Source organism: Fusarium sambucinum, chromosome III, assembly GCF_050947815.1.
Source record: "Fusarium sambucinum isolate potato_lamoka chromosome III, whole genome shotgun sequence".
NCBI lineage: Eukaryota > Fungi > Ascomycota > Sordariomycetes > Hypocreales > Nectriaceae > Fusarium > Fusarium sambucinum.
This window is the reverse complement of record NC_139292.1, coordinates 216141-243932: the sequence shown is the minus strand read 5'-3', so window position 1 is coordinate 243932 and position 27792 is coordinate 216141. Positions and strand designations below refer to the sequence as shown.

General features: G+C 46.2%; 13 protein-coding genes across 13 annotated transcripts; 8 read left to right on the top strand and 5 right to left on the bottom strand.

The window, feature by feature from the left end:
* Nucleotides 1–118: 118 nt before the first annotated feature.
* FSST1_010243 (sugar porter family MFS transporter) lies at nt 119–1884 on the top strand (the record flags this gene model as incomplete). The annotated part of the gene is made up of 6 exons (XM_083233255.1): nt 119–210; nt 260–640; nt 696–839; nt 896–1322; nt 1371–1464; nt 1523–1884. 6 exons carry the CDS (start codon nt 119–121, stop codon nt 1882–1884), a joined length of 1500 nt encoding a protein of 499 aa, XP_083079939.1.
* Nucleotides 1885–2328: 444 nt separating this feature from the next.
* FSST1_010242 (uncharacterized protein) lies at nt 2329–3030 on the bottom strand (the record flags this gene model as incomplete). Its single annotated transcript, XM_083233254.1, has 1 exon — nt 2329–3030. The coding sequence occupies one exon, from the start codon at nt 3028–3030 to the stop codon at nt 2329–2331; it is 702 nt and encodes a 233-aa protein (XP_083079938.1).
* Nucleotides 3031–4165: 1135 nt separating this feature from the next.
* Nucleotides 4166–5833, top strand: FSST1_010241 (thiamine diphosphate-binding protein; the record flags this gene model as incomplete). Its single annotated transcript, XM_083233253.1, has 1 exon — nt 4166–5833. One exon carries the CDS (start codon nt 4166–4168, stop codon nt 5831–5833), a length of 1668 nt encoding a protein of 555 aa, XP_083079937.1.
* A 635-nt stretch (nt 5834–6468) lies between these two features.
* FSST1_010240 (transcription factor domain-containing protein) lies at nt 6469–8925 on the top strand (the record flags this gene model as incomplete). Its single annotated transcript, XM_083233251.1, has 4 exons — nt 6469–6486; nt 6529–6592; nt 6642–6902; nt 6950–8925. 4 exons carry the CDS (start codon nt 6469–6471, stop codon nt 8923–8925), a joined length of 2319 nt encoding a protein of 772 aa, XP_083079936.1.
* A 602-nt stretch (nt 8926–9527) lies between these two features.
* Nucleotides 9528–10841, top strand: FSST1_010239 (uncharacterized protein; the record flags this gene model as incomplete). The annotated part of the gene is made up of 1 exon (XM_083233250.1): nt 9528–10841. The coding sequence occupies one exon, from the start codon at nt 9528–9530 to the stop codon at nt 10839–10841; it is 1314 nt and encodes a 437-aa protein (XP_083079935.1).
* Nucleotides 10842–11748: 907 nt separating this feature from the next.
* Nucleotides 11749–12192, top strand: FSST1_010238 (uncharacterized protein; the record flags this gene model as incomplete). Its single annotated transcript, XM_083233249.1, has 2 exons — nt 11749–12016; nt 12083–12192. 2 exons carry the CDS (start codon nt 11749–11751, stop codon nt 12190–12192), a joined length of 378 nt encoding a protein of 125 aa, XP_083079934.1.
* A 774-nt stretch (nt 12193–12966) lies between these two features.
* Nucleotides 12967–13555, bottom strand: FSST1_010237 (copper transporter family protein; the record flags this gene model as incomplete). Its single annotated transcript, XM_083233248.1, has 2 exons — nt 12967–13452; nt 13514–13555. 2 exons carry the CDS (start codon nt 13553–13555, stop codon nt 12967–12969), a joined length of 528 nt encoding a protein of 175 aa, XP_083079933.1.
* Nucleotides 13556–14215: 660 nt separating this feature from the next.
* Nucleotides 14216–16153, top strand: FSST1_010236 (ferric reductase family protein; the record flags this gene model as incomplete). The annotated part of the gene is made up of 1 exon (XM_083233247.1): nt 14216–16153. One exon carries the CDS (start codon nt 14216–14218, stop codon nt 16151–16153), a length of 1938 nt encoding a protein of 645 aa, XP_083079932.1.
* Nucleotides 16154–16540: 387 nt separating this feature from the next.
* Nucleotides 16541–18681, bottom strand: FSST1_010235 (ferric reductase family protein; the record flags this gene model as incomplete). Its single annotated transcript, XM_083233246.1, has 2 exons — nt 16541–18104; nt 18170–18681. 2 exons carry the CDS (start codon nt 18679–18681, stop codon nt 16541–16543), a joined length of 2076 nt encoding a protein of 691 aa, XP_083079931.1.
* Nucleotides 18682–20952: 2271 nt separating this feature from the next.
* On the top strand, nt 20953–21894 carry FSST1_010234 (AA9 family lytic polysaccharide monooxygenase; the record flags this gene model as incomplete). The annotated part of the gene is made up of 1 exon (XM_083233245.1): nt 20953–21894. The coding sequence occupies one exon, from the start codon at nt 20953–20955 to the stop codon at nt 21892–21894; it is 942 nt and encodes a 313-aa protein (XP_083079930.1).
* Nucleotides 21895–23137: 1243 nt separating this feature from the next.
* FSST1_010233 (uncharacterized protein) lies at nt 23138–24642 on the top strand (the record flags this gene model as incomplete). The annotated part of the gene is made up of 2 exons (XM_083233244.1): nt 23138–24051; nt 24102–24642. 2 exons carry the CDS (start codon nt 23138–23140, stop codon nt 24640–24642), a joined length of 1455 nt encoding a protein of 484 aa, XP_083079929.1.
* Nucleotides 24643–24989: 347 nt separating this feature from the next.
* FSST1_010232 (uncharacterized protein) lies at nt 24990–25337 on the bottom strand (the record flags this gene model as incomplete). The annotated part of the gene is made up of 1 exon (XM_083233243.1): nt 24990–25337. One exon carries the CDS (start codon nt 25335–25337, stop codon nt 24990–24992), a length of 348 nt encoding a protein of 115 aa, XP_083079928.1.
* A 376-nt stretch (nt 25338–25713) lies between these two features.
* Nucleotides 25714–27792, bottom strand: FSST1_010231 (fungal specific transcription factor domain-containing protein; the record flags this gene model as incomplete). Its single annotated transcript, XM_083223725.1, has 4 exons — nt 25714–26218; nt 26272–26875; nt 26934–27388; nt 27437–27792. 4 exons carry the CDS (start codon nt 27790–27792, stop codon nt 25714–25716), a joined length of 1920 nt encoding a protein of 639 aa, XP_083079927.1.

Genomic DNA, 27792 nt, shown 5'->3' with positions numbered 1-27792 from the left:
CAGATCACAACCGTGTTGATAAGGTTAAAAATGATAACTTCCCCGGATACTTTGTGGGGAATCTCAAGCACAACCATTCTATCATTCTAATAGATCATTTGAGAAGAACATCATTACAATGGCCACAGTTGTGGGAACACCACAGCCCAAGATGAGCGCATGGCTGTTCTTCAGCATCGTCGTCATCTCAATGGGATCAATCTTTTGGGGGTAAGAAGTTTACAAGTACCATGTTAACCAGATCACTAACAAATACCAGTTATGACATTGGCATCTTGAGCACTATCTATGTATCTCCCGGCTTCAACAAAGCTCTCGATCATCCTTCCTCAAGCGACAAAGGACTCATCACTTCCATCTTCTACGCAGGTCAATTCGTTGGCTTTGCATTTTTCGCAGGTCCCTTGAACAATCGCTACGGTCGACGCTGGGCAGGTTTTGGAGGTGTATGCCTTCTCTGTGTAGGCGCTGCCATACAAACCGGTTCAGTTCACCTTGCTATGATGGTGGTTGGAAGAATCGTTGCAGGTCTTGGTACTGGTGTGGTCTCTACATCCGTCCCGCTCTACCTCAGCGAGATCTCGCCTGCCAAGAATCGTGGACTTTACGTTGCTGCGAACCAGGTCGGTATTGTGTCAGGGTGAGTCAGCTTTCAATTTTCAGAAGCCATTATCATATGATTCTAATTATACTAGTATATCGATCGCGTTCTGGGTTGGATATGGATACTCCTTCTGGAAAACTGGTAACGGTGTTGATCTCGAGTGGCGTCTATCCAATGCCATGCAATTTGTTCCCGCTATTCTCTTCTTGATTGGTGTTCCTTTAATTCCCGAGAGGTATGTCCGAAACCCATACAGTTACAATCTCCAATACTCATCTAAATGTGTGTTAGTCCTCGATGGCTTGTTGAGTCAGATCAGATTGAAGCTGCAAGTCAATCACTCTCCAAATTACGTGGCCTGTCCGAAGACGAAGTCCGACCCGAGCTTGATGAGATCCGCGCCAACATTCTCTGGCATCAAGAAAACTCCATCACATCTGCACGAGTTTTCGTCCAGCAGAAGCCATTGTGGTCGCGACTCTGGCGTGCGTGGTCACTCGCGTTTCTTCAGCAAATGAGTGGTGCTGCTGGTATCAGATATTACCTACCAACAAATTTTATTGCTGCTGGTACCTCGGAGGAGTTGAGTCTACTTGCTTCTGGTATTGATGGAACTGTTCAAGTTGCCTGTACTGTTGCTGCCATGTTTTTTATTGATAAGCTTGGTCGAAGACACTCACTTGGAGTTGGTGCCATAATCATGGCTTTTTGTTTGATGGTAAGTTGTGATTTTCTTCTCGGGAACATTTATCACTGACACTGGCAGATCAATGGCGCTCTACAACTCGCTTATCCCGGTCAAACAAACTCACACGCCAACTACGTCAACATCTTTTTCATCTTTTTCTTCACAGTTGGATGTAAGCTGTCGATTCAGTGCCCCAATGAGATATATATACTAACGAGTCTCTCCAACAGACAGCATGGGTTTCGGACCGTGCGCATGGATCTACGCATCCGAGATCTTCCCAGCAAATTGTCGTTCCAAAGGTCTTGGTATTTCCTCCTCTGGTGCATCTCTCGGCTCCATCATCGTGGGTCAAGTCTGGCCTGTTGCTGTCTCTCGCATTGGTCCGCGTGTTTATTTCATCTTCATGTCCTTCAATGTCTTCTCTGCGATTCTTGTCTATTCATGCTACCCCGAAACAAAGAATAAGACGTTGGAGGAGCTTGATTCGCATTTCGGATCGCTCAATGTTCATTCGGAGGAAGTCGCTACGCCTAAACAGATGCTTGGTGGGGAAGAGGAACATATCGAGGCACGTAACAAGGACGTTTGAGTGGTGCTGGATTTAAGTAATGCGGGATTCTTCTCCAAACTGACACTATCTGTATCTTGTCTACTTGTATTAGAGACCAGTCCATACTATTCATCTATTATTACGTATTTTCACTGGTGACTGCAGTTTTTGGAAGTGATAGGATAGCTCGTAATGCCTAATACTTACGGGTTTTGTTTTTCTTCTATCGAGGACGATTTCTTTTTCCAGTGCGGAGCAAGTAACGTGCATCCGAACCTGCTCTACTTTGACCAAAAGCTTGTTACGGAGATAAAATATCTACTATTCAATTTATTGGGTTTAAAGAACTTCGCATAAGATAACCCGTATCATTACGACACGATTTATTCAAGGTTACTGATACATAAAGTTCAAATCCCAACAATCATGTGAGCAATTTAGATTGTCCCCTAGAGCACTTTAATAAAGTACTAAGTACATAATCTAACATAAGTTCTTCATAATCGAAGGTGTATCGAGACGTGCATTGTTAAAAGTTACCGATGTAGGTAGCTTAAGATTAACATCAGTAATACAGGCACTGCTGATAGTCCCCTTGACTAGTTCAAATCCAGATACATGACCTCCAAACTTCTCATTAGAAGAGACAAAGTGCAAGTGTATCCCGGGTACAGATAACCCGTGCATGGTATATTGCGGGGACCTGAACCCAAATGCAACACCGTCTATATTGTTGATTGTTGTCGAACTCTGCGTTTTCAGAAGGTCAGATCCTTTCTGTCCAGGGTACTGTTGTTGCGGTATTGCTCGCAGTGTAATCTCTTGGAAGATACCGACGATTTTGAAAGACAAGAAGAGATTGGTAGCTTGAGGATGGGCATTGGCCAACTCGCCAGGTAGGACAACGAGACTCAAAGGGCCTATGTCTCGAACGATTGTCGGGTGAAATCTGGTCGCCTGTGCGAAAGGAAGAATAGCACTGTCTTCTTTGATCCGTACAGTACCATTGGCAGTGATCTGGAAGACGCGTCCGTCCAGCATGACCATTTCACCGTCCAGCTGTTGGAATGTACCGATGCCATGATCTCCCTTAGCTTTGAGATCTTCGACAGTTAATTCTTCGTCGCCGAGTCCCTCCATAAAGGCGCTGACGATGGAGAACTGGAACAACGTGTTGACAGCCATATTGGAAGAGACGCACTTCGGAGACTGGATTGGCTCATGAAAGAAGGACTATGGGGGGACATGTACACCTAAGGAATCAAGATCCCTACTGCTTTTATTGTTAGTTTTTCTGTCTAGTCACTTGCGGTCGTTCTCATTGAGTGACATCGCCGATGAAACGATTTTAAGAGCAGAACTTCACTTTCCATGGAACGCACGAACATTCTTCGCCAGGAAAACGTCCGGAACCAATCTTAACAACTTCTATTTTAGGAACAGTAACCCGACAGACTGGCATCTGGATACGGCCCACCAACACCTTTAGCACACGTACCGGGTGACGCAATTCCGCCAAACCGGGAATTGTAATCACCAAGGGCTGAAGACGCATTCGTGCCGCTTATTGGGATGGAGGTGGAACCTGGCGCACGGCACGATGTATGCTGGATGTTAATTGGATTAACCAAGTAAATAGAAATGAGTTACTTTGGGGTATAATACGCCACAACTGACACTTCCGTATTAAATCCTCCGACTCATTCTTGCAAGTCTTGGCAGTTTCAACCGCTGGAAATCCGGTATGGCAAGACATACAACAATTCGGAATGCATTGATTCCGTGTCTCTAATGGACAGTCGGGTGCAGGAGTGAAGCGTAAGGTCCATTTGCTCCGGCTGACGCTATTTTCTCTTAAGATTTGCTGTATTGTAGAAGGCGATGAAGAAATGATTGAAACAAGGATCGAGATCTGGCGAAGCATCGGTTTTTTTTTTTTTTTTGAGGAATCTAACCGCTCGGAGAGGTTACAGAGACAGTAATGACTTTTTTCTTGTGAGCTTAGAAACACAAACCTGCTATCTTGCATTTTGTAATCATTCCAGTCTGTGAAATAGTGTCAGCTTTATTCGAGTACTTGCAAATCCTGCTCTCAATGATGGTGGTTAGCAACAACTTTCCTTTCCCAGGAGATTCTCCTTCTTCGATGGTTGACTGCTTTCTGGAATGACCAAGTTCCTATATCTATAGGTTCGTCAATATAAAGTCAGACAACTAACCGCTACTCTGCCGGAATTGTATAGCTATCAACATCCAAGTTGACTTTACATCTATTCATTTATCTACCACTTTTATCGTCTCTAAGCTACCTACCGAAATCATGGCAACTTACTCCCAAGAAATCACTCAGATTCTGGTTCAAGCAGGCTGCGAGAAAGCATTCGGGGTATCCGGCGGCTACATTTTCCCGCTTTGGAAATCAATCGCTAGCTCAGACATCGCTGTCTACCACTTCCGGCACGAGACTGGAGCAGTCTTTGCAGCGATGGAGGCTTCTTTGTACACTGACAAGATCACCATCGCTTTTGCTACTAGTGGGCCAGGCATCTCAAACTCCGTCTCAGGCCTTCAAAGTGCTAGGGCGGGTGGTGCCCGACTTGTCTTCCTCTCAGCTATCACAGCAGAAGACAGCAAAGGGCCCTACAGAGTTCAAGAAACAACACCAGCGATGGTTGACCGTCTTGTCGGGAAACAGATCAATTATCCACTCAGCCACTCCATCATCGTCAGGAACGCAGACGACCTGCTTAAAATGCGAGGCCTCCTTCTTGAACTTTCTGAAAATCCTTCAGGATTCGTTCTTGGGATCTTCTTAGCCCTCGACGTACAAGAGTCGCCGGTGTTGTTCAAGAGCCAAGAAGTTATGCCTCCAATTTTACCTCACCATGGATTGGCTGCCGTTGAAGACTATACGTACCTTTCGAAGCAGGCACAGGCGCTCTCTGAGAGGCTTCGAATTGGGAAATGGGTCCTCTGGATAGGCTACGGAACTCGACGAGCATCCAAGCTTGTTTGCCAATTGAGTGAGGAGTACGGTATGCCTGTCATATGCACACCTCGTGCCAAAGGGATATTTCCAGAGAACCATGACATGTTCTTGGGTGTGAGTGGTCTTGGCTCTACAATTTCGAGCCAAACTGTTGATGGTATCTACGATGGGGCGCTGGTGCTTGGGACTAGACTTGGGGAGCTCAGCTCACTCCATATGCAAATGAAGTGGTCCAAGACCAAACTTGTTTGTGTCAATCTATCGCGATCAGAGGTATATCGGAACGTGCCATCCAACTCAACTATTATCAAGGCGAACATTGACAAGTTCCTTAATATGATGGTCACAAGCAGACCCAGCAAGTGCTGCAAAGAGTTGCCGCTGCCGCTTATTCCACGAATTCAAGCCAAAGATCCCTTTCTTGTCCACCCAGTCACTGTTATGTCTGTCGTGCAGAGTATAGCTATCAACAAGCACAGTTGCTGTGTTCTCGCAGACGTGGGAAACAGTCTTTGTTGGGCGACTCATTATCTCAAGTTTACACAACCACGTCAATACCGCCTGTCTCTTGATATTGCAGCAATGGGGCACGGTTCTTGTGGCGCCGTCGGGGTCGGTTTGAGCGGAACCACGGCTGTTGCTATAGTTGGCGACGGAGCTATGCTCATGCAGTCAGAAGTCAGCAGTGCCGTCCAGTATCAGTCTTCTGTTATTTGGTTGGTCATGAATGACAGCAGATACAACATGTGTCACCAGATCCTGTCCACATATGACAATACTCCGCCCTGTTGTGATATCACATCTGTTGATTTTGCTCAATATGCGCAAGCTTTAGGTTGTAAGGGATACACTGCTACGTCAGGGAACGAGCTTGAGGAACTTCTGGAAAAGGCCCTGTCCAGGCAAGGCCCTACTATGATCGATGTTAAAATCGATAGGATAGCTAAAGCCCCTTCCGGAGGCCGATCTGATTCACTCAAAACAATGAGTTCCAAGTAGTGCTGTGGAGAAGGTCTTGGTTATGGGACAGAGGATGAGCGTACTGGGTATTGAATGGTCGTTGTGGTTTGGCATTGGCTTCGAGGAAATCTTGTCAACTTAGTAGATTGATAGTTCAAGGAGCAAACTGTACCTCTTGAAGTAATTTAAATCTGTGTCATGAGATTGTTTAAGGCTAGAGATATTAAAATTTAATCTTGGTAATTTATTAAGAGATTTTAAGAGTTGATGTGGAAAATAAATTCTACTTAATGGAACTGTTTCTTCTACCCTGTGGCTCGTTGTAATGCTAATTGATTGAGGGAGGATGCACTAAGCGAAAATCATTTCTGACCCAACCAATAGTGAAGACCTTCTTCTAAGTCTCTTTAGGCAACGATCGACGAGCCTGCTAATAACGCTATACCTTAATAGCGTTAAGCGAATATGCGGAATAAGTTCCATCAACTGTCTCCGCATTTCTGCAGACGTGATCAACCTGGCAATACTCCGACTAAACAACATCACAATATTCACGAATCAATTTGTTAATGTTCAATAAAACTTATAATTTTCATTTACTAAGCTTTCTTTAATGGAAGGAAACCCACATCTACCAGTCTACTACTATCCCTCGTCTAGCACTTCATCTAGACATGGATCTTCAATGTTTTGTACGCCCAAGCCTTCTCCTCAAATGATACATCTGACCGTAGGGTCGTCGACAGACAATCAATGCCTGCAATCGCTGTAGAAAGCGAAAGGCACGATGCGATACGGGTACTCATCGAGACTTGATACTGTGTTATACCGACTAACATCAGCGTAGAAATCCCAGCATGCCAACCATGTCAAAACTCAGGGTCGATCTGCGAATATACCGATGGGCGTTCAGGCAAAGTTCACCTGAGAAGTTTCATTCATGAACTTGAGAGAGAGCTCATGGGCTTGGAGGCACAGATTCATGATGTTGAGAATACAAGGACCGAAACATCACCAGCCATTTCGAACCTGCAATCTGGCCATGACTCCACACCGATTTTCACTGGGAATGTTGAAGAGCAACCTAATTTTGTCGGATCTTCAAGTGGTAAAGCAGCCTCTCTCGTCTTGGTATCCATTCCTGACATCATCCAGGAATCCACTTGGTTCGATCAGCGCTCGAGTGCGCCCAACAGGATTACTCAAATCTCGAAACGCCATCAGACTCTGCAGAAGCGCGACCCACACCTCGAGAGCCACAGAAGAATGACCCAAGGGTTGGATTACCCCCACGAGAGTTGGCCAATAACCTCAAAGACACATTCTTCAATTGTTATCAAGTTCAGTATCCGATTCTCAACCAGCAACAATTCGAGGATACCATGTCACAATTCTACGACCATCATGGTCGCAGAAGCGATATTTCTAATCTGTCGCCTGCTGATGTACGGGTGCGTTTCATGATCAACATGGTACTTGCGATTCCCCTCATGTCCATGGCAGGGGATCATGAAGAAAGCCATGAACTGTCAAAAGGGTTCACTGCCAACGCCATGACTGATGTGAGCCACATCATGCAGACGAAGAATGTACAATCTCTTCAGTGTCTACTGCTACTCTTGTTACTGTCGATAGTGGACTCCGCTCCCGCTCCTGTCTGGTATATATCAGGTCTATGCATGAGAATGTGCATTGACCTAGGTTATCACTCGGAAAGGACTATCGCTATGTCTTCTTCAGTGGGTGCGACTGTAACTCGCAAAGAAGAAAAAGAAGAAGAAGCAGACATAAAGCGGAGACTCTTTTGGATTGCGTACAGTTTTGACAGAACCTTCAATATTCTGCTGAATCGGCCCGTTACCTTTGACAATCTGTCAGTGGATATTAACTTGCCTGGCTGCTCGCTGACGCCTGCAACACGGCGACAGACATTACACTGGCTTGACCTGCAACGCCTGCAAAGCGAAATTGTCCATAGGCTTCATAGCACTCGGGAAGTCATGGATACGGATCATACGGAAGAGCCAGAGCTCCAACTGTCTCAATGGACTAACGACATGGCACAAAGTCTGAAAGATTGGAATAGCTTCGCTCAAACTCTTGCTGACACTTGTGGTTACGACGTCAATTGGTGGAGCTATTGGCATAGAACAGCTTTGCTTATTCTGTATCGGCCATCTTTGTTACGACCAAGTCTTAGTCCATCTGCGACTTTATCTTGTTACATGGCCGCAAAAGACCTCATACAACTGTCATTCCTACGTATCAGTGAAGGCCTCGCGGACTTTACTTGGATCGACCTCCACTTCCAATTCATGAGTGGTATCACGATGATCCTAATCATATGGAAGAATGTAGAAGCGAGAAACAAGGCTCAAGAGGATTGGGTCTCACTTAAGAGTAGCCTGTTTCAGTGGAAACTCATATTGGAGAGACTTGGAGCTCGCTGGGAACGGATCGGTCGAGCACGCGAAGTACTTTCGAAATTGGCCGATGCTACTGTTGATCTTGTGGAGAAGGGCCTGTCAAGATCCACAGGAGATGTTTCTCAGCCACGGCCATCACAAAGCATGAGAGAAACACGACGTAGCCAAAGGCGTTCTATCGTACAAAGACTCCGAAATTTATCGCAGCAGGATCAAAGTCAGGCTATAGACCGGGGTTCAGGTTTAGCTTGTTTAAACGCAGTGTCTGACAGAGGTGCCACACAGGTACGCAATGACAACAATAACCTCATACGTCAAGATCAGGACGTGACAGATACGCGAGACATTCCAGCAGGATGGAGCTGGACTGACTCTGGAACTCATCCGCAACAAGATACAGAACTTGCATCGCAAGATGTCAGTAGTACCTCAAACTTGGAGGCAGAAGAAACACTCTGGCCACTGCTCGATTTATCTGAGATCACGACCGGCGCTGATGAGTTAAATCTCTGGACGTACTTCTCCGCTCCGATGCTGGGCATAGAAAATACTGCCATACCAAACTTCAACACTGGCGTCAGGCCTGATGAATCCCTGAACAACAGCATCCTCAACTTTCAAGGGGATCTTAGTCACTTGCCTCAAATTGGAGGTAATAGTACTGAGGAGAGCGATTATGTGCCAGGATATTATGCTTCTCAGTAGCGTCGCCAACTCAATGCTAGAATCGCAGTACAACGAGCAGAGGTGGTAGAAAATTCGACCCAACGTTGGGATACCACAGCGGGGATGAACAGTCCAAGAGTCTGCCTAGGCCGACATACATTGGGCATGTAGTTTTTTGGGCGATTACTTGCTTCCTTTAGTTCAGGTTATGGGCACGAGTTTACCGGCAGCGATGTAGATACTCAATCTTCTGACCCATATTAGCCGGTAGGGGACGGAACCCCCGGTGACGACAGGCGCAGAACACGGCCCTTCCGACAGCGGTTTTCAACCTCATCAAAAAGTCATCATCAGCCCTCGACCCCTGCATAGTTAGTGTTCCCTAGCGTACCGAGACTGTGTCGACCTGGCACGGCGGTTCCTTCATGGAGTAACCCCAGACCAGAACTTCAACCCCTGTCTGGGGAGAGGATCGAGAACGCGGGGAAACTGGGGAACCCCAGAACGGAATTAATCCCGATCAAAGACACCATTGAACGTTGAGATAAACCCTGCGTAGCAAAGGAAGAGAATTTCGCATATAAACTCTCATAAATCCACCATTTCGGATGAATCTGCAGTACTCCATCCGGCATATCAACATGGCGAATCTCAAGTCCCTCATCTATCTTGCTGCACTTTCGACAGTACATGCTACAGTTACACCTGGTAGTCTCAACACCATATCGACCGCCGTAGATGCCAACAGCCAAGCTGCTTGGTGGAATCCCTTGGACGAATATGGCGGCTACGACTGGCTGGCCTACCTGCGAAACCCTCCTGGTGGAAGCACAGCCAACAACAATGTGATGGTAGCACGTCGGTCCATTTCCGATGGCACCATCTCCCGCGACTGTCTCAAGACTTCAGCTGGCGAATGTGCTGTTTTCTTGGATGACCTTGGACACAACACTCCGAGCATCAGTGTGGATGGCGATGGTTATGTCCATGTCTTCACCAGCATGCACAATGAGCCGTGGCAGTACTTCCGATCGGCCACGCCATACAGCAGTACTTTGGTCGATGCTAGTTCAGAAATGCCGGATCAAACTACCAAGTTCACATACCCTGTCATCAAACGTGACGCTGATGGCAATTTATGGTTGATCATTCGCGGACAAGCACCTAACGACAACAACGCAAAAGGTGGTTACTTTTACAAGTACGCGACCAATGATGGATCGTGGTCACGTGTTGCTATCTGGGCATACAACAAAGGATACTCAGTATACCCAGACGATATTGCTTTCTCTTCAGACGGCGATGTTCATCTCCAGTGGGAATGGAGCAAGTATCCTGCATCTGCTGTACGCCACCAAGGAAGCTACGTGCGCTACAAACCATCGGCAAATGCCTTCACGTCAGCTTCTGGAACCACAGTCTCGGTTCCCATCACACAGAACAGCGCCGATGTTGTCTATCAGCCCTTGACGTCAGGTGAGACATACAGCGGCGATATCAATGCCTCACCAGGCCCTGCCTTCCAAAGTGCGAAGATGGCACTCTACGAGAAGGATGGATCTCTTCATATTCAGCATGCATATCGCTTCAAGACATCCAACGCAGGTCCGTGGCAAGTTCGTCGTGCCACTGGCACGTATGGAACCCAGGATCCTTGGAAGCGGGAGATACTCTACCAGGATAGTGAGACTAGTGCTACCGTTGGCATCACACATGATGGAACGAGTGCACGTATCTACTACTGTCGAACTTCAGCTAGTGCCTATGTGCTTGAGAATGATGGTGGTGCTGGATGGACTAACACAGCTCTTGAGCCTACGGTTGGGAAGAAGGTGCAACGTCTTCAGGCAGTGATGAGGAGTGGCGGAACTGATGTCTTGTACCTGGGATCCCCTACAAATGTCAACTCCACAACTGGGAGCCTATATCTTATGACTGTTGGTGGACGAGATTGAAATGGCACAACTGATGTTGGTGGTGGAGACGGTGCCTGGTTTCATTGGTATCCTCTTCTGGTTCAGATACTCTTTGATAGTATGATTTCAACTTTTCAGGGCTTAAGTGCTGGCTTATATTAGGAATCTTATGCGTTTAGAACATGTGCACTCTGCACTATATACTCAGTAGAAGACACCTGCCTTCGACCCTCATTGTTGAAACGTTGTATGCGCCATTCTTGTAGACGGCCGATGTCTTACGCACAAGCAGCCAAGGTGAAGTTTTGGGTCAGTTGGCTGCATGATATGTCTGAGCTTTAAGCGATGCGAGCCGAATTACCATACCTCAAAACCTCGTTGTGGTGAGCGATTTAACCCAAATTGTCTTTGATTAATACCCGGGCTTTGTTTGTATTCCGGAAGAATAGCCTAGTTTTTATTCGTATCTCAGACGAATAAGCAACGCTAAATCTCTAAGCTTATGCCAAGTAGTTAGTGGTCAGGCTGAAGTGGAAACAGCCAAGGAAATCCAGACTTGACAATTTGTTATAGTTGTCTGACCAGCAATGCGGTGTTAACTTGTAGCATGCAAGGTCTCAGCCGGGAACTCCTTTAGGTAATCACCGCTCGGAACTTTTATGCTTAGCGTAGCCGGAAGATTCCTGGCCTATTAAGGTGTGAATGTTTGGGGGCCATTTGGAATCGCCCCATATTACTGTTTTAGCATCAAGCGGCACAGAGTGTAACATAGCACACACCAGGTCAGGAAGGCGATGCCTTCAAGCGACTTGTATACTATCAAAATATAGTTTCACTAAACTATAAATACTCGGTTTCCTTCCTCTGTCTTGCTGTCTCTATATCTTCATCCACCATTGCTTACTTCTCCTACTCTACATCATACCAACACCCCTACATCTTCAACATGCTCTTCACCACCTTCACCAATGCAGCTTTGACTGCTTTCACCCTCCTTGCCGCTCCGGCTTTAGGAAACCCCATTGAAATTGAAGTACCTGGGCTGGAGTCACACCTTCAGTCTCGGGCTAGCGACGTACGGGTCAAGTTTTGGGATACTACCAAATGCAAGACTTCAAGATCCAACAAGTGGTACAACCGTGGACACTGTATCAAGAGTCTTAACAAGAAAGATGTTGGTGTCAGCATGCAGGAAAAGAAGTCAGGCTGCTATAGTAAGTTGTATCTTCCTTTTGTCCTGACATGTTAATACCCGTACTTACTGTCTGTTTCCTTCTTAGTGATTAAATTCAAGAAGGAGAATTGCCAAGGAACATCTGAGAGAAAGAACAATCTCCATGACTGTTTCGATATTGGGAATGGTTGGGAGTCTCTAAAGTTTGCATGCTAAACTTGCCTGGTATGACAAATATTCGACCGGTCCATAGGATCCTGATTTACAGTACCGAAAGATACTGAAATCGACGAGGCCGCAGACGAGGCATTTGTTCACCCTGACTATCAGCTTCTTCGGGATGGAATATTTCTAGAAGATACATCGACAGACCTTAGTATTTGCAAAGGTGTTATTAGATGATCAATCAGTCTTTGTCACTTCGTTCCATGTCAAACAAAACATTTGATCTTAGTGTATAACGTTATCTTCAAAGTCGCCGTATACATCACGTAGATGGATAATAAATCAAGCCCACATTGAAGCGATGGCATGTATCTACCTCGCTCGGCAAGCTACGACAGGCATATGAGAATCCTTTGGTCTGTCAGCTACCTGAACGAGAGTTTGTCGAATAGCGTCTCTCTGTGAACAATTCTGGGGACATTTGCAGCCTCTCAAAGTCTTTATGATCCCAGGTCTTGATGTTTGGCTTATTGATCACGGCGCTTGCCTATCGAATGTCAACTCTACAACTGGAAGCCTGTACCTTGTGACAGTTGAGGGACGAGATTAAAGCGGCAAAACTGGTATCAGTTGCAGAGAAAGTACTTGGTATGAGCAACGAAGCTAGCAACATGTTGCTTCTAATGTTTCTATTTATGTAGCTACTTTCCAATGGCGTGAATTAATCCCGCCACTGGGATACGATATGTGAATCAATAGGAACAATTACACTTATCAAGTTGAATTGCTTGCGGTATCTCTTGAAGACTTCAATGCCATGAGACACTACTGGCAACAAAATGTTGTCTCCTGATTCTCCGTTGTTTTCGTACCCTCGCCGTGCTCTCCAACAATAAGAGTTGGCCAATCAGTGACGAATTTACCAAGACCAGCACCGATAATAAGAGAGATGATTATGTAACCGTTGAAAGACATAGCGAGTAACATGACGAAATATGCGACGCCGAAAGTTACAGCGTAGAGAATAGCTCGGACAATCTGCTGGAGGGGAGATGCTCGCAAGACCATATTTGTAGGAAGAGAATCGTTCTTCTCGGACGTCAGACTGTGTGATTTCGATAGAACAGTAGCATGTCGGCGCATTGCTTGAGCGATGTGGATGTCGTACTTCTTGCCCATCAAGCGAAGAACTTCGAGGAGGACGACGAGGAGACCGACACCAATGCATGATGCGGCCATCATGCCGTTGTTTGTGACTTGCCAGGACGAGGCAATGAAGCAAGAGTCGACGGTGTTCCAGTTCCATAACATCTGTTGGTCACAAGTGTCAGTTACTAGTTAATAAAATAGAATGGACTGGAGATAAACGTACCGACATCTGGCATTCAGCCATCTCCTCGCTACCGTGGTCCATCGTAGCTGCTGTGGCGGACAACGAATGTCGCTGTGTTGATTTAAGCAGGTAACTATGAGACCTTGGACCCTTGGATATCTTTGTTAGTGACGTTGTGCGTCGGATAGATAAGGGTGAACTAACAAGAAGAATTAAGAGGCGTTCAAGAAACGAACAATGGCAGTTGTGCAAGGCCACCTTGCGTACCTAGAGGAGTTATATAAATACAATAATTAATACAGAGCAAATTAAACTCAGCTATCCTTTTTTATTTCTCTCTTTCCACTTTTGTTTCCATGTTTTTTTATTCTCACTAATAAAATCATTGATAAAGTCATAACTTGCTCGCCAAGATGATGTACGCGAATCATAACTTGCTCAATGGTATCCTCCAATATGGATCTCCTTGTCTCGGATTAGCCTATTGTAGACAAAACATCCGATATTCTGCTCAGTACGAGAGATTAACCACAGACTGTTATGCGAAACTTTAATACTATTGATAAAAACATGGAGAATTAGTTTTGCCATCGGTCTTGGCAGAGAGTCGGTAAGGAGACATTTATCTCTACTTAAGGCTTTCAAGTCCTTCCTGTAAATTTGCTGGTTACCCCCTCAGCTACCACCACCCATGTATTAATCCCTGTCATTTCTCACTGTCTTCTTCTTGGGTCTATCACTATGGATAATCACGGCGCTTCTTCTTTTGTTTCCCATCTAATAAGGCGACAAGGCTATCAGTCTCAAAACATCTCCGACACAACCCATGTAGTCGACTACTGGGGATATGCTGCTCGAGTAGTCCCATGCGCCAGTGACCCTGGAACATGCGAATACTTTGAGTCCGTCTATGGAGGTCATAAACGTGGTATGCTCTATACTGGCATTCTATGGGCAACCATTGGTGGCATTCTCATCATCTGGGCTATTGCTCGTCACTTTTGGTACCTCAGCAGTGTGCCCCAAGTCAGTCTATCCGCGCAGGAGACGTCTGAGTCGTCGGTCGACCAGGAAAACAAGGCAAACACCCACCGAAGGGGCTTCTTCCGTCGTCTCACTGATGCCATTTCCGCCACTACGCGACACTACACCCTCCCCGAGTCTTTCGGCTTCATCTTCGGCCGCACAACCCGCCTACAAGTCATCATTTTGACCACATTGTGTGGTTACCTTGCCATCTTTACCTTTGTAGGTATCATGTACAAGGAATGGGTTACACCTGTCAAGGGTCATGAAGGTCTTTTCCAGCGCCGTTCATGGGTGGGCTCTTGGTCCGACAGGCTCGGTGTCCTCGCCTATGCATTGACACCTTTTTCCGTCATGCTGGCCTCGAGAGAGTCTATTCTGTCTCTACTTACAGGCTTACCTTATCAGAGCTTCAACTTCCTCCATCGTTGGCTTGGTTGGGTCATCTTCCTGCAGTCCCTTGTCCATACTATCGGTTGGACCGTCATTGAGGTCCACCACTACCAGCCTCAGCCTGAAGTAGCTGACAAGTGGATCAAGCAGCTCTACATGATCTGGGGCTGTGTCGCTATGATTATACTGTTCTTGCTTGTATTGCTTGCAACTCCCTGGGGTATCCGACTTACTGGCTATGAGTTCTTCCGTAAGAGTCATTACGTGCTGGCTATGGTTTACATCGGCGCTTGCTGGGGACATTGGCAGCCTTTGAAGGTGTTCATGGTCCCTGGTCTAGCTATCTGGCTTGTCGACCGCGGCGCTCGCCTTGCCCGCTCCTGGCTTATTCATTACCAGTATCTTCCAGATGGAAGTATGGGATTCCAATCCGCATCTGCTGATATCACCCTGTTCCCCGACGAACAATTCGGCGACATCACCCGTCTCGACTTTGTCCACTCGCAAAACCCCTGGAAGCCAGGCCAGCACTTTTATCTTTGCTTCCCCAAGTCAAGCGTCTGGCAATCTCATCCCTTCACTCCATTAAGTCTGCCTGTTGAGGTCGATGGTACAGTCAAGCATTCCTACGTTTTCCGAGCTCGCGGAGGTGAAACTCGCAAGATCGCACAAATGGCTGTCAAGGGCAATACAGCAACGTCTGTAGTCCTCCAGGGCCCGTATGGTGAAGATCATACTGCTCATTTGACCCCAGACGTAAACGTACTCTGCGTCGCTGGGGGCACTGGTATAGCTTACGTTCTTCCTGTACTACTCTGGCTCGCCAATCAGTCTCCCATCGCAAACCGTCAAATCAGTCTTGTCTGGAGTGTTCGGCGTCGCCATGATGTTGACTGGGTCCGTGCCGAGCTTGCAAAGTTGGCCTCTAGCACGCACAATATCGATATCAAGCTCTACGTGACTCGAGAAGATGCATCTCCGGGCACCACCGCGGATGCAGGAACCAAGGATGAGGCCACAACAGACATATTATCTTTGCCCGACTTCCGCGACGGTCAACGTCCTAACTCGGAGGCTGCCATTTCCGCTTTCCTATCGCAGAACGTTCGTGGTCGTACAGCAGTGTTTACCAGTGGACCTGGAGGTATGATCTCAGATATGCGTACAGCTGTTGCCAGTGTCAATTCTGGCCGCGAGGCATGGAGAGGCAACGATAATGCTAATGTCCAACTGATCTGCGATGACAGATTAGAATGGTGATAAATGAAATTACATTATATTTGTTAGTGTGTATAATAGTGTATTTATTACATTTATCAATCGCTCACTTCGATCGAAATGACGCATAAATATATTAAGATGTTCACAATTGTAATGTTCACGGCTTTCTATTGAATCTTAAGTAGATGACATAGCCGTAAAAGGTCAGTCTTAATCTTATGCAAGGCACGGGCTTACTCCAAGAAGATACAGGGTCAGTTGCTGATCTTGAAGCTTTTAATTGTAGTACTATATTCCGGTGAATTTTCAGCTTACTACGTTCTACCGACACCGAACATGTTCGCTCGCTTCCCGAGATCACCAGTTATATCCGTCGACAACCCATTTTTTGTCTCTTCCACTATGCTCTTGATCTCAAATAGATCCTCACCAAGAATAAGCATCTACCTCAAGTTCAAATACAGTCTTACTGGCCTTGCCCGCCTCTGCCACCTTGGCTCTGACATCATCACAAAGCGACCCTGGTCCGGACACAACTACCCCGATCCTTTTCCAGCCCATAGCCATCTCTTCGTCGATTAATGCAGAGATGTCAAATCGGCAACCAATCCGGATATCCCTTTGAGTTTGGTCCAGTGTGTTGATGCATGGCTCAAGCTCATCAACCAGACATTGAGCGGAGGCCTTGACGCTCCAGGCAAGTTTGACATTCCAGTGACACAGAATCCAGGGGATAAGACTTGTGATGCCAATACCGCCACCAATTAGAAGTACACGATCACAACGCAATATCTGGTCCTTGTTGTTGTTACCGTAGGGACCTTCGACGAGGGTCAACAGATTATCGGCTGGCTGAAGATATCTCGTGATACCCTTTGCCTTCTTGACGAAAATAGTCACTCCTCCGGAGTTGCGCTTCTCGTCAGAGCTTGCAGAGACACGTCGGACCGTATTTTGAGCCGTGCTCTCAAGATCTTTTCCATCGCCGCTATCATGGAGTGGCGAACTTGCCAAAAATGCGTCCCGTGTCTGCAAGAATCCTGTGGGTATAATAGAGAAAGGATGATTCTCCCACGGCCGGTAGAAGCTGAGTGTGGGGAAGTATGCATATAAATGTTTTCCCGGCTCGTCGGTCCAGCGAGTTTCCGCAATGTCGATACGTACGTAATCGTTGCCAAGATCTGTAACCTTTGATCTCTTGACTCCTGCACCCAGAAGGCGACCCACCCGGACTATTCGGTCAAAGGCCCAGACGGCAAAAGCAATGTAGAGCCAAACCTCGTAGCCTGACGTGTAATCTGGAACATGCATACCCATCGACTCATACCACAAGACCAAATGATACCAGCAGCCAACAATGATAATTACGCTCAAGATGATGTGTACCAGCAGGAAAACTTCGTAATTTTTCCTTCGAACATATAACCCGCTACCAACGCTGAGCACGACACTGAACACAGTGGCCGCGGCACCCCATGCCCACCAAGCCGTTTTCTCATAGTGTCTATAGGCCAAAAGACCAAAGATAGAATGCAGCACAGCGTAAAGAGTGAAAAGTCGACCCACCCAGCGATGCAGCAACAGATACGTGGGATGTGACCAGTTTGTTATCCATAGCAGCAGGTTATTTCTTGATGAAAATAAAAGCAGAACGGGGAGAAGCGTAAAGGCAAAGGCTCCTGTTCGATACAGAAGATAGGCAATAAGCTCCTGCCAAGAGCTTGTAAACCAGGCATTGGGTTGGGCAGTGCGATAGCCCACAGCGGTCAGACCCACATTGAGTATAACAAATATAGCAATGTAAAGCCCTTGGCCAACAGTTGGGGCATTTCCAATCTGGAATGGAAGCGGGCGCACAGAATAGGTACCGATCGTGCTCGGATATAGGATATATGGTTTGAGTCGATCGTAGAGGGCGGGCATAAAGGGCATGTATCGCAGCCATGTCATCACCACTGGGAGGCCAACGGCAACAGCTATAAGAGCGATTCTGCAGGTTGGAAAGGAAATCAGCTGATGATTACTGCGAAACCTTGGGGTTCTGGGCGCACTTACCCGTATGTGGATTCCAGAGTTATCTCACGTTTAACATGACCCAACACATTCCACTGCTTGAGGTACGTATTTGGGTTAACGACAGAAGTCTCATTGAGTGACATGTCTGTGTCTGCGATATGATAGCTTGGTGGTCGAGTATCTATCTCGGCAAGAGCCTCAGAGTAGGTCCATTTTGGAACAACGTCTTTACTACCCGTGACCCATCCTTCCCAGTAAGCCTCGAGCTTGGAGGCATGCTGATCGGCGCATTTTACACTGAGACACCAAGCTGTAGACGTGAGGAAAGCGGTATCGTTTGCGCGACAAGCTGGTGTAGTTATCATTGCCATCATCATGTGTCCATGACCATCGCCGTGTTCGCTGCAAGACAGCGAAAGAGACGACAGAGACCGTAGGCATGTTTCGGCGCAGAGAGGATCGTATGAGGTGAGGCCGTAGCCCTCTATACCACTCGCTGCAGCTTGGGTCACGAGTACCACGAAGCAGGCGAGGCTTTGCCAAGGCTGCATGCTGCCGTTGTACAAGGACTTGTCTTAACAGGTGCGTATGAACAGCAGAGCCGCGAATACACTTGAGACGATGGTGAACAAACACTCAATTAACTTGAGAAGAAGAGAGTGAGGTGGAGTAAACTGACACAACTGCTAGTTGTATAGAAGATCGAGATTGGTGGCGTAAAGTAGTAACTTGCTCAAACTACCGCAGTGTTGCAATGGTGCTGAAGAAGAATCACTTAATGGGAATAGTTGCTTGTAATACTAACGCTTACATTCTCAAGAAGCACCATTGGCTAAAGGTTTGTAAGTAAGAGTTGTCCGTTGAATATGAAGAGACAATTTACAAGCTAATAAAAGATAAAACTTCACTTTCAACAACGGAGTCGTTCAGCGTGTGTTGTAAATAGATGCTAACTGTGAAGCCCCTTCCAACAACAAACAGTTTAGGTACTGTGGTCTAGTTGGTTATGACATCTCGTTAACACCGAGAAGGTCCCCGGTTCGAGCCCGGGCAGAACCTCATCTTTTGACTGTTCGTCCTATTGGACAAGTGATTACATTTCTTTTTTTTTGTATAATCCTGATAGATATACTGTATCGTTCAGAGATGGAAACTTCTTTCTCAAAGTTGCAGGATTACCCATGCTCAACCTAATGTTCTAGTCTTAAAATCACCTAGCGTTAAACATGTGTTTAACTGCGCTTCCGTTTCTTGTTATTTCTTATCTTATCTTATCTTCATCTCAATTCTGCAAATCCCTTATCGTACTTCAAGCTACTCAAGGGTAAGTTACATTTTAATTACGTTATGTCTTTTCATGTTAGTTCTTAGTAGATCTACTGTGATAAAAAAAAATTTAGATATATAACTTTAAGTTTATATTTACTCTCTGCTCTATGGATGTTTGATTAATAAATGATCTTTCTACATCGAGGTTTCCATCTAGTTCCATCAAATTGTAGTCGTTGAAAAGTAGAAGCAATTGAGCCCACCATGGTTAAAAGACAATCACGACGCATGTGGGAAAAGTAATCCACTCTATCGCAAAAGAGTCGCAGCAATAACACTTCCCTATTATGATTATCTATAACCCGTTTCGACCAAAGCGATAATACATACGCCGACCCTAGGAGATAAGATCAAGCTGAATTCCTGCTGTTATATTTCTTCCGTCCGGAGAAATATCTAGTGTGGGTCTCGACGATCACAGTAACAAACTTTCTTGTCTAGCCGAAGTAGTGCATAGTGCTTAAGATCCGGGACAAGCTCATGCATCCGATTTGCTAGCTTTACGTCAAGACGCGCGGGATAATACCGGTTTATATCCGCCTGGTTAGTGTGCAATCCTATACCTTGGACGTCTTCAGGGGAACAGTAATTTCCATTTATTCATGTGGTGCCAGATTTCTTTTCTCTCATATATACATTAGTCTCGAAGTTGTCTTGTGGTTACTTACAAGAGAGTAGTATAATGTTCTACTATTACAATTGCAGCTATTTACAGATTTCCTTATACATTGGCCTTGACGCAACGAAGTTACTATTCCATTGGCGGAACGAATTCAAAGCGAAAACTATTGTATTGCCATGTTTGACAAGCATTCTGATTTGATAGCATACGGAGGTTGAAACCGATAGTGAGCTATACCTGGTTATCAGTCAGTCCTGTAATATGTTTGTCTCTATATTTGAAACAAATCCCACGAGGCCACCGATGTATCCGAGTGGGATACCCGAACAACCCTGCAAGTCCAGGATACCCTTGATGTTTTTACGCGCATTGATACGATGCCTATACGACGGTCTAGCCTATAAAAATTGGCAGTAAAGACGATCTTTCATCCGAACTGATTCTGTAACAAGTGCCCCGCTGTTTCGTCCCGTCGTCGAGCTTTGACGACAACCGCGCGGCTGGTACTGCTAAGGGTCCCTTGTTTGAAACCACGGTGAAAATGAAGGTGTCCCACCGAAGCTGAGACGCGATACATTTCCACCACTGGTGTTCAAATAAACTACACAGCATGATGCCATTTTTGATCCATGAATCGGCGAGCTTATCTGTATGGGAAAATGTCCGATAGTCGATTAGATATATAAACATGAATGTGCAAACATCAAAGTTTTGTTTCTTCAGCTTTGGTCTCTCATTCTAAGTGCATTCACTCTTTCGTTCTTTATTCTCTTATTCATTCTTTACTGTGAGAAGCTGGTCTATCACACACTCTTTTTTTACTATCTTCACTACACAGTACACACTCACTTCTTAACCAACAATCATCATCATGTCTTTCAAGACCGTCGCAACCGTCGCGAGTGCTTTCGCCACCGCCGTCCTCGCCCACGGAACTGTCACCGGCATCAAGGTCGACGGTGTTTACCAGCCTGGTTACAGCCTCGACTCTTACTACGCCGTCAAGAACGGCGGAGAGGCCCCCGTCATCGCCGCTTGGTCTGCTGAGAACCTCGACAACGGCTTTGTCGCCCCCGACGCTTTCGGTACCTCCGACATTGCCTGCCACATCAAGTCTGCTCCCGGTAAGACCTCTGCGTCCGTCAAGGCTGGTGGTTCCGTCGAGTTCCAGTGGTCTGCTTGGCCCGAATCGCACATGGGTCCTGTCCTGACCTATGTCGCCAAGTGTGCTGGAAAGTGCACTGAGGCCGACCCTGCTACTCTGAAGTGGGTCAAGATCGATGCTGCTGGCCTCGATGGAACCTGGGCTGCTGCCGATCTCATCAAGAACAACAACACCTGGACTACCACTGTCCCCGAGACCCTTGCTGCTGGAAGCTACGTCTTCCGTCACGAGATCATCGCCCTTCACGGCGCTGGATCCAAGAACGGAGCTCAGAACTACCCCCAGTGCTTCAACATTGATATCACTGGTAGCGGTACCGACAGCCCTGAGGGTACTCTGACCACTGAGCTCTACAGTGACTCTGAGCCCGGTATTCTCTTCGACCCTTACAAGGGTTCCGCCTACGAGATTCCTGGCCCTGCCATGTACGGCTCCGGCTCCGGCTCCGGCTCAACCAAGCCCGTCGTTCCTCCCACTGTTCCCACCAACGGCACCGTGCCCACTTTCACTCCTGCGCCTACACCTGTTGCCCCTACCAGCTTGGTCACCTCAATTGTCGCCACCCCTACCGCTCAGGCTTCCGCCGCTGCTACTAAGGCTGCTGGATGCGGCGCCAAGAAGGCTCGTCGCCACGCTCGTCACTTTTAAGCTGTCTAAGATGTCGGCTACTGCATCATACTCATGATGGGTTGTGTCTAGGAGGTGGAACTTTTAGTGTAGATATTTTTGGATGTGTTTGCATAAAACTTAGAGAGTAAATATTACTGAATCTCATAATAATCACGTGCTGATTTATTGTCAATACCCTTCGCTGATATCCGTGTGCATGGCGACGGAGAGTTTAAGAGAGACATGGTAGTAAAAGTATATGTGAAGTAGACTTTGAGTACGCAACAAGATGGCATATTCGGGCTATTACTGAACTTATTGATAAGTTCTTGTGGTCATGTCAGATTGTCTCGTGTAGTAGATAGTACTCTGCAAAGTACGCTTTCTGCGTTTCTTCTTGCTGTTAGGTTTCCAATGACCAACATGCAGCTTTTGCTGCTCAACGTTTAGGCTTCTTTGACTATCGGCTAAGCTCGTCAAAAATCTTCTTAGTACTCGGCTCTCGTCCCAGAAATTCTTTCAATATCTCCATCTCTCTTGATGTCGTATCTCCAAGTCCATTGTGTTTAATGGTGACTTGAGCTCTCGCCCAGCCCTTCTCAATTTCCTCCAAGTCTTTCAACAAAGGTTAATCTGTCCGCGTAGATTAGATTTTTCACATAATTTCAAGTTAAGATTCTTCTCTCCAGGCTAGGTCTTCCAACATAGGCGTGACACGTAAACATTACTAAATCTTGATAATTACATGCCGATTTGTTATCAATACCCTATCGTTAATATTCGTATAGCGAGCGATACAGAGTTTGAGGAAAGAACTCTTATTGATGTGCCAACCATTCAACAAATGGCCAGCAAAAGTAAATGCCAAGTAGAGTTTCTTTGGGAAAGCAACAAGATGACGTGTTCGAGCTAACAAGGGGATTGGTTGCCTAGGACTTGATTAAATTCCGATGTAAGCTTTTATACTGATGTTGAGCCCTGTGGCGTTTCTCCCTTTACTGCTGTTGACACACACTATCGCACGATTAAGGTATTTACTGTAAAGTTGACATCTCTTTGTTGATTGAACAAGGCAACTATAATACTTTGAGGCTTAAACGTAGATAGAATGTTTGACTCACTGACACGTAAGACAATGAAGTCTGCTGACCTAATGCAGCCACACCAATGATCATAAATCGCCTGTATCTCACATTGAACCCAGTGTCTGCCTAAATTATTTTCCCCCTCTCATCCTTTCCTCAACAAACTTCATCAAATTTGCATCACAAAACTCGCCAAAATGTCAAGCGAACGACGCGACTCCATCAGTGAGGACTGGGAAGAGCTCGATACTGTCGGCTCTGTCATGTCCTTCGATGGCTTATCCAGACCAACATCACCAGCCCCGCTTGAGGTACAGACCCCTGCAAAGGAGTCTTTAAGTCCCTACCTATCGCTAGTGCTACGACCGAAAGAGGACAAGGCCGTTAACTCACCACCTGTCCAAGGGCCTTCAAACGACATGCGACTACCACCAAAAGACGATAACGGTGTTAACTCACAACTGCCCTCGACAACTACTGTAACATCTGGCGAGTCTAGCTCCTCCCAATCCTCCCGAAACGATGATACATCACCGGCGCCCCATGATCTTGTCATGAAGATGAGGGAACCAGGAGACTTGCCATTGTACTGGAATGGCACGGAATGGAGATGGGAAGCTGAAGATGAAGATATGGAGACGGGTGACAACCAAGATCAAAACGACCTAGGTCTCGACCTTGAGCACAACCCAAGGGTATATCATGAGGCTTGTACCGATGTTGTAACAGACCTTACCAATGTCGCAAATCTAGCTCATGAAATCGGTGGCCATCGAATTTCCACAACGAGCATGATCCGTCAAACATGCGAACGACTGTTGGAACAGACAAAGGAGACAAAGACAATGCTCAAGGTGTACAGAAAACACTGGATGACCCAAGAGTCTATGAGTGATATCCCACTCAGCCCCGATTTCTTGGAGCTTATAGCTGAGCTTCGAAGCCAGCTTTGGATAACAGCAACTGAGTTGAAGGGAGTCAAGCCTAAGAAGGGCGTTATCTTGCAACCTCAGGATATAGATATTGATGCCAATTTGAGACTTGCGCGTTGTGGAGAAGGCTTGGGTAAAGTCAGCTACTATCTTGCTGATTTTTTACCCATCATGAGAGCGTAAGTCATTATCTCAGCGTGTTTGTTGAGTCTTTATTAATAAACGACAGGGATTTCGACACGTATACAACGAAGAATATACCATTTCAACCTGCCACCACCGGCTCAGTACTGAGACCACGTCGTCGTATACCTCCGAATCCAAATGTCAGCCGCATCCGCAACGAGCTCTACGATCTGAAAGATTGCCTCATCTCGATGAGTTACTTTCTCAAAGAGCTCGACACCGATCCTTCTTTCGATTGGATCATAGATCCCGCAGTCACCGACTCAGCAGATTTGGTCGTTGATGTCATCACCAAGACACTGACGAATAATCCTTCCGAGTGGATAGACTCGCACACGGCTGCTCAGGGCGGATTGACGTATCAACAGTTTTCAGAACTGGATAGTGAGATTCTTCACGACATCTATTTGCATCTCAAGTCGCATAAGGATGAGCTTGATATGGTGCCTGATGAGGATGGGGCCTTGTTTTCGTGGGTGAAGGTGCGGAATTATCAGTGTAAGCAGCTGGGACGTGGTGGAATGCTCGAAGCTATCAATAGCCTTATTGAGTTTTTGAGGCAATTGCTATTGATTCCTGAATAGATGCTGGATTCTGTTGTAGGCAGATCGAACATGTCAGTCTTGGGTAGTTAAGTGAAAAGGAGTTTGGGATATGGGGCGTTTTGGTTTTCTGTTTGGGTGTATTTAGTTCATGACTGAATAGAAACAATGAGTCTGATTGAACAAAGCATCATTGTAATGGAATTGGGAACTTGCAATATTATTTACAGTATTATTTACAGTACACATCGCTATCTGAAAGTTAAGAACGCTGCAATAGTTGCACCTGTCAATATTCAATATAAGAAAAAAAGAAGTTTCATGTGCATGGATCCATGGAGTTGATCCGTGAGAGTCAATTGCTCGGTAAGTAAGTATGGGCTAGTTAACTATTCCTTGCCCCCAATACTCCCGGCGGTTGGGCTCTTTCCCTTCTCAACAGCATCCTTAGATCTTGATCCACCTGATTGAGCGCTCGCATCCTCTGGACTTTTTCCCGTCTCGTTCTGCTTTCCTTTGCCGGCTGGGGGTGTCGGGCCTGGGTGCTCCGCTTCGTGTGTTGCTTGCGAATTGGGTTCCTTGGAACCCACCGGGTCTCCCTCATTGTCCCCGTAGCCCTGGGTTGCAAATGTGCTTCTTTGTAAGATCTGAGGTGCTTGGGAGGTAATCGTGCTTCGCGCGATGACCTGGCGAAAGGCCAAACGGCTGTGGCTGTTGGTGAACCGAAGGATTGACATGATGTGAATATGAGTTTAATGATAAGTTGCTGGTGTAATCCTTGGTTTGATAAATCGCGATAATACCAATTTGGAGGTATGTTGCTGCAATGTAATTGATGAGATTGATTGATGTAAGGATGAAGGACTGACTACGTACACGACATGTACACCCAAGCTATATAACTAACGGATCGGACTAACATGCCGTCCATCAGTTCAATCTTTAACCTTAACATAGACATGATGGATGATTATGACATCATAGACTATTATTTCAGCGTCATGATGCTGTATCTGGACATGATGATGTCAAGGCTGAACTTCACTGATTTGGAGTTTACGATGACGGTGATGTTTTATTATCTAATCACCGCTACTTAAATATCATCACCCTCTAAATGCCGCCCATCATGGGTTGACTCTCATTCTGATCACCAGGCCGAGATTCATTGTCAATCTCAAATCCTGTGATACCAGGCCAGAACGATCCCAAAAGATACTCCTCGACTGACGGGAGCTGCTCATTATTCCCCAACCAGAACTCCTCCCCGATACAATCCAGCCCACCATGGTCAAAAAAGCTATCCTGACCGCTCCCATGTTGCATTTCGGGTTCGTGTGACGTATTTGAAGAATAAACATTAATCTCAATGTCTCTCTGCTCAGCCATTCCAGGACTATGTTGGCCTTGCGAGGAGTTGACTCTGTCATCTGGACACCAGAGTCTTTTAAGCATGACACTGTACCCATGACAGACATGTGTTTCAACAAGTGGAGCTTCTTTCATGATGGAAATAAACTGCAACACTAGATTGGTCACTTCTTGCTTCTCGGCAGCGGACTGAAATACTCCAGCACTTTTTGTTTTATGGAGGAACACAGCTGCGTACACCCCGTATCTGTATGTTTAATATTGTCAGCACACTTAGCGGATGATCTGTATGAAACTTACAAATGAAAACGTAAAGGCAGGTAACAAGATGCCCGCCGCGGCTCAAGACGAGTAAAGAGACCCAAGAGGCTTTTCGCCGCTTGCGTAGCGTCAAAAACATATCTACCATCTGGAAGTGACATGATGCCATGGGCGAATTGGTCAGGGTGCGGTTGTCTGTTTCCAGGCTGCGATGAAGAACGCGGAGTCGACTTTCGTATGACGACCGCCTGAAAGGAAAAGGCGTTGACATATAAACGTGTGTATTCGTATGTCAACATGAGAGTCGTTTTTACATTGATCGGTGCTTCGATATCTTTCCACTTGGAATACCACGTTGTGATGGAGCGGTCAAAGTCATCCAGGTATATCGGGTAGTCGCCATTGTGTATCATGGTGATTGTTTTGTCGGTAGATGGATATAGAATCTGATGAGCATTGTAGATTAGTTGAGTTAGTTCGAGGTTTGCTTCGAGAACCGCTGCGTAGCTCGGATGGTTAACGCCGGATGTAGACTTGAGACTCGGAAAGTCTTTTTCGGTAAAGTGTGACGACAGTGCTGGGCCTCGAGACCAGAATGAATGACCCAGACGAACGGATATCTGTCTATCCAAAAGATAAACAACTTGTAGGACAAATATTAGACATCATGCCTCTCGCATCACTGGATCATTTGACCTTACAAATCCACACTAGCCGCTTTCGCTCCTCTTGATCTTTCGATTCGTCGTCAACGAAATTGCGGAAAGCAGCCGTATCTAAACGAAGAAGATAGCCCAAACGTACAGCGAGGCCAACGAGAGACCAAGCCGTTCTGTCCTCACATGACAAACTCTTGTTAGCTTCAGTGCTTCGGTTGGCCTGAATGTGTGGTAACCATTCCGATAGAAGTATCAGGCCCTCGACAGTTCGTGGAGTCTGGGACCATGGATGTGCAAGGAGTACTTGGAGAAGGAGATGTTGAGTATGGTCCCAGCAATAGCGATGTACTAGAACATGATTCGGAGAGTCTCTTGAGGCAATAGTCAAAATAATGGTGAGAAGAAAATAGTCGGGCTTTTGAACTTTCTCCAAGGCTGATGAGCCTAGAAAGTATTCTGGCACGATAGGACAATAGGGATGATAGTTCTGGGCGTATCTACTTCATAATCAGCTGCTAATGCAATAGCAGGTTGGAGTCACTGACATGTGCAGGAGTTCAGGTAAAATACTCGGATGTAGTAACCCCCTCTTGACTAGGTCGTAGTTATCAAGAATAAAATTGGGTGTTGACCGATTACCATGGGTCATGCTATGTTCAGGAGAATATGCTTGGGGCCCAGTAGTATGGGAGTTTGCGATTGAGGAAAGAGTTGAAACAGGGGAGTCATCTTGCGAACCCGCCAGAATCTGTAGAGCATCGGAAGGATTCCTGAGTGTCATGCGTGGAGGCTCAGGTTTTTCTGTCGCATATTCTTGCATTTCTGCATCTAAAGGATAGTTTGGTGCCTGCGGCGAGATTGTGATTGCATCAAGAGACTCACTACTTTGGGTAATAGTCAT